We start from the raw sequence: 4,799 nt of genomic DNA, 5'->3' as shown, positions 1-4,799 counted from the left end.
TTATGACGTGCGGATGACAATGCATGTAAGTGCAGCAGTCTCGTAACATCGCGATGAAATAACCAGTTTTTACATCAATATTGCAAATCCTCACATTTTAAAACCATTTTCAGAATATGTGTTATTTCCTCCACAAATAAAAAGCTATAGATCTATTGAAGAAGGAACTTACCACCACACGATGTTGTTCGTACACTGATGTCGTCTATGGCGATGTCACCCTGGAAACTAGACCCTCGCACGCCTTCAAACACGAGCTAGTGACGAAATTTCAGAGTCATGATTACCTTGCTTGATGACATGTGCATTGCAAAGCAGTCCTTTTTATAAAGTACTTAGTATTAAATTTTGTTTATTTGAATTCATCACAAAGTGATGGGAGGGCAAAACAGGTCCTTTTATAACACTTTTATAAGTTGCCCTCCCTCACATACAAATAACATTAACAACGTACAGTACAATAACATTTGAGTAACAAAATATAGATAGAGACAAAGATCGGTCTAGATCTCTTTTGGTAGCATTGTAGATTTTCCGGGTCACAACAAAACAAAGCAACGATTTCAAACGTGAGGCAGTGGTTTGAATTTGTTATGACCATGTACGTACATAGAGGTTGCTGCCTGCTGCAAGGTCCACTGTAGCGTTGTACCAGACATCCCCCTGGTCCCCCGTTAGGGACCATATCGGTGTGCCGAGCTGAGAGCTGCCTGTGGAGCTTTGGTAGACTCTTAGTTCCTCTGTAGACTCGCCGTACATGTGGTACCAGAACTCCAAACATTTGGAGTCGGTAGACAGTACAGGACTGATCAGTCGTGCGACGTCTCTTGGCTGTTGACCCGAAGTCTCAATATACATGTAGGAACCTAAAATGAAGAACTGCCAATTAATATTTACATACATTAAAGATCATATTTATTTCACACAAGATGAATACATACATGTATATATTACAGGCTAAGACCCAGGACAGCCCTTTGTCTGTTCTCCAGGAGGGCGCAAGATATTAAAAGAAGTACAATGACAGATTAAAATCGTTTAAAAACATTAACGTCACATTTCATAAAATTAGACCCAGATACATCATAAAATTTAGACCCAGATACAGCTAGTTTCTGTAGATACTAGTAAACAGTCCTGACGTACAGTCCCAAGTAGGTGTGACTAGCACGAACAAAAACTGTTATTCTATTTTCCAACCAGACGTAGGATTTCATCTGTTTGAAGCAAAATTATGGATAAAGATCATTTCTACCGATGGTTGAGCCAGTGGTATGGTCCGACGAAGGCCCGGTGCCCGAACTCGTTGTACTACCCTGGTCACGTGTCCAGTCAAAGTCATCCGTGTTGTCTTGTTGGTAACCACACAGATTCTCGTCAAAATCACAGTCTCCTGGATATAAACAATCGAAGGAAATATACATATCATATTATATTATGAGGCATACGCTATGATAAATCACGTAAGTTAAGTCAATAACGCAATATCCGAATAATGAAAGGAATAGAAACATGGCAAACGGATGATTAAGGACATAGAAATGTTATAGTATTGATTGATTGTTTAATTGACTTGTTTGTTGATTGATTTTAATGAATTGAAACTCCTATACACCAGTGATACCACGGATTATTCGGCTTGCAAACGTTTCAGCCAAAAAAAGAATGACTTTATTGCCCATTTATTAAGACTTATTGGCACTACAGAATGATATGTAAGTCTCCCAAGCTGGCGGAAGCACACACCTCCACATGGTGTTGTCCCGAAACTGACGTCATCAATGGCGATGTCACCCCGGTAACTGGTACCTCGCACGCCTTCAAACACGACCTAGTCAGTAAAAGAAGATGAACAGATTGTCAAAGTGCATATTATGCTGGATTCGAATGAGTACACAAACAATGAGATATACACAACATGACTAGCTACACACATTCTTACTCAAATACAACATTAAAAGGTTTAAGTCTTGAATGACAATTGTGTTAACAAGACATGTATAACAAGACATGATCTCATATTCTGATCGATGGGTGATTGTTTTCTACTTACTTTAAAGTCGCTACTGACTTCAAGATGAACCCTAGCCCGTTGCCAGACGTCACCTTTGTCTCCAGTTTTAGACCAAATCGGATCACCAGGCAGTGAGCTTCCTGTTGGCTTTGTGTAGACTTTGAGTTCCTCTGTATGATCACCATACATGTGGTACCAGAACTCCAGACATCTGATGTTGTTGGGCAGAGTGGGGCTGATCAGTCGTGCTACGTCATCTCTCTCCTGGCGCGATGTCTCAATATACATGTAGTACCCTAGAATGGATTTGTTCAATGGTTGAGCAAAGTCCAAATCAACATCGGAATCAACTGCGATGAGTGTAAAAGTGTGCCATAGCCTTCAGTATATCTACTGCAGCATGAATGCACAAAGTGTAAAATCCTATAGCCTACCAATTGGGTAGATTTGAAAACTTCGACTTAGACGAATTTAAAGTCATTTCTAAGCATAAGGGAAAATTATCTTTAAATAGTTATGAATTATCATGTATACTGATTATCGACGAATTATTGTATACCATGTACAAGGTTTGATATGTGATGGAGATAAATGACAATAATCATAACAGTCACAATGAATTCTTTTCTACATTCAGCCATACAGGCGTACCGATCTAAAAGTACTTAGTTAGCTACTTATAGTTAAACTGCTTTTAATACTAAAGGTATAATAAAGGTATAAAGGTATATTAAAGGTATAAAGGTATTTATAGATTAACATATAAAAAATTTCAAATTTTTCTTGTCTCTTGGTGATGATATTTATATATAGGAGGAATTTGAACATTAAATCCATAAGTCAATCCATAAACAATTAGAAAACATCAATCGTTCGATGATTAAGAAAAACATTATATAATTTTAGTGCATCATCAAAAGCACACGCTAAGACGCCCTTGCCTCAATGAGCTCTGCTTTCACCACTATAATATTGCCTGTATATGGCAAAGATTTAAGCAAGAAATTATGATTCACAAGCCTTGTAGCAGAACGTATATATGACAACAGAAGTCTAGAACAATGTAGAATTACCAGAGCCAGTAGTATGGTCAAAAGAAGGTCCAGTGTTTGTGGTTGCTGTTGAACCCTGCTGACGTGTCCAGTCAAAGTCATCCGTGTTGTCTTGTTGGTAACCACACAACGTCGTGTCGAAGTCGCAGTCCCCTGTAGTACAAACAAAAACATCTTAAAGCTACCTCACATTTCCAAACCGGGGCCCGGCCGGGCAGCTTTCGGGTTTAAAAAGTATGATGTAAAAGACACCGAACTACACAAGACGTAAAGATAATTATTTGTGTATATTTGTGCGCGTACATTTCTATTTATCGTTTCCACAAACAGCCCGCCCTGTTTGGAAATGTGACGTTATCTTTTGAGTTAAACATTTATTTAAGGTGACGTTGAAGTTTACATAAAAATGACGGTAACGGAACGAAATAGCGAAGTCGTTATATTGCAACTATATGTATATAGGGTTAGTGTAATTGTATGTAGTACCTACATGTATCATATAGCGATTTCAGTATATTGAAAATTTTCAAGGATGTCAAATATACCTCATTTGTAAAATGTTCATTTTTTTCTTCATATTTCATGTTTCTGTCAGCTTAGCCTCGTAATAGTCATAAATAGTCATAAAACATCAATAAAAATGTTGAGGATTTTGAGGATCAGTGTAAAATTTGTCGGGCTATGATTGTATGTCTATGATCCTAAATCCAATCCTGACAATACAATAATGATACTTTCTTTATCTCTTCAATTGGTAACGGTTGTGATTCTATATATGTCGAAAGCTTTTTGTATATCCACAAAGATAAAGTCTTTACATTTTAATATCTTAATATGACCCCTACGGTTAAACAAAACCATCAAAATTCGCGTCTAAAATATTTTGTGGTAAAGATGAAGTTAAAACCTTTTTCGTTTTGTTTCAAACCGAATGTTTTAGTACTAAAGTCTTATTCGATTTAAAGAAAATATGTCTATTGTTAAGCGATTGATCTTACCTTGCTGCATAGATAAGGTCCACAGATGGGCAAACACCAGTCCCAGCATCACACAGTTCACATTCCTCAAGAAAACAGTCCAACACATCTTTATGAATCCAATTTGTTATTTTCTTTACTTCACAAAATAGTTCAAACCACCATTGAGAAACGCATCCACGTCTTGGTTGTATCTACTTTAAGTGACTTTATCGCAAGGCAACTCATATATACAAGTAAACCCGCCCTTTTTGTTGACTTTTTAAGATCACGCCACTAAAGTCTTGCTCTCCAGGCTTCTCTGCTTCAACCTAAGCCCAAAATTCTTCGGTAACTATGCATTTATGAGCCCTAACCAATTGCCTGGTAAGTAGGCTATACAATGAAACTTGTGACAATGACTTTTTTCTTTTCGTAGAGAGGGTCAAAATTAAAATGTTAGTGACTGGATTTCGTGGCTATTTTTGCCATATCTTAGAGCAATATAACAAAAGCCTGAGCAGATGTCCTCGAATCGAGGTTACCATTCATTCAGTTAAAGACCTTTAGACCTCGAAGTAATCCTTAAGTCACCCCACCCCCAAAAACCACACCTTCACACACAGCGGATATGGTTCAGAACAAACACGTGCATTATCTCGTAGCCCGGTAACGAAAATCCCGATAGCGCACGCTCCGTACTACATAAGGTGGACTCTCACTGCACTTTTGGCACCGGTGTGGCACTGCGGGGTTCGTTCACTGCGGCACTGTTTT

The 4,799-nt window shown here is 38.0% G+C and overlaps 1 protein-coding gene across 1 annotated transcript in view; it reads right to left on the bottom strand.

Annotated features, from left to right (window-relative positions):
* LOC118408728 (MAM and LDL-receptor class A domain-containing protein 1-like) overlaps positions 1 to 4,152 on the bottom strand; it is a 6,494-nt gene extending 2,342 nt beyond the window's left edge. Inside the window, exons 1-7 of the mRNA XM_035809580.1 lie at positions 4,065 to 4,152; positions 3,088 to 3,219; positions 2,054 to 2,310; positions 1,747 to 1,831; positions 1,256 to 1,393; positions 610 to 866; positions 173 to 257 (exon numbers count right to left, since the gene is read on the bottom strand). Coding sequence (XP_035665473.1) covers positions 173 to 257; positions 610 to 866; positions 1,256 to 1,393; positions 1,747 to 1,831; positions 2,054 to 2,310; positions 3,088 to 3,219; positions 4,065 to 4,152 — 1,042 coding nt within the window. The remainder of the gene's footprint in view (positions 1 to 172; positions 258 to 609; positions 867 to 1,255; positions 1,394 to 1,746; positions 1,832 to 2,053; positions 2,311 to 3,087; positions 3,220 to 4,064) is intronic.
* Positions 4,153 to 4,799: the final 647 nt, after the last annotated feature.

The sequence above is a fragment of the Branchiostoma floridae genome, unplaced genomic scaffold (assembly GCF_000003815.2).
Source record: "Branchiostoma floridae strain S238N-H82 unplaced genomic scaffold, Bfl_VNyyK Sc7u5tJ_377, whole genome shotgun sequence".
Lineage (NCBI taxonomy): Eukaryota > Metazoa > Chordata > Leptocardii > Amphioxiformes > Branchiostomatidae > Branchiostoma > Branchiostoma floridae.
Note: the sequence above shows the minus strand (reverse complement) of the source record. Positions and strands in the feature narration are given on the sequence as shown.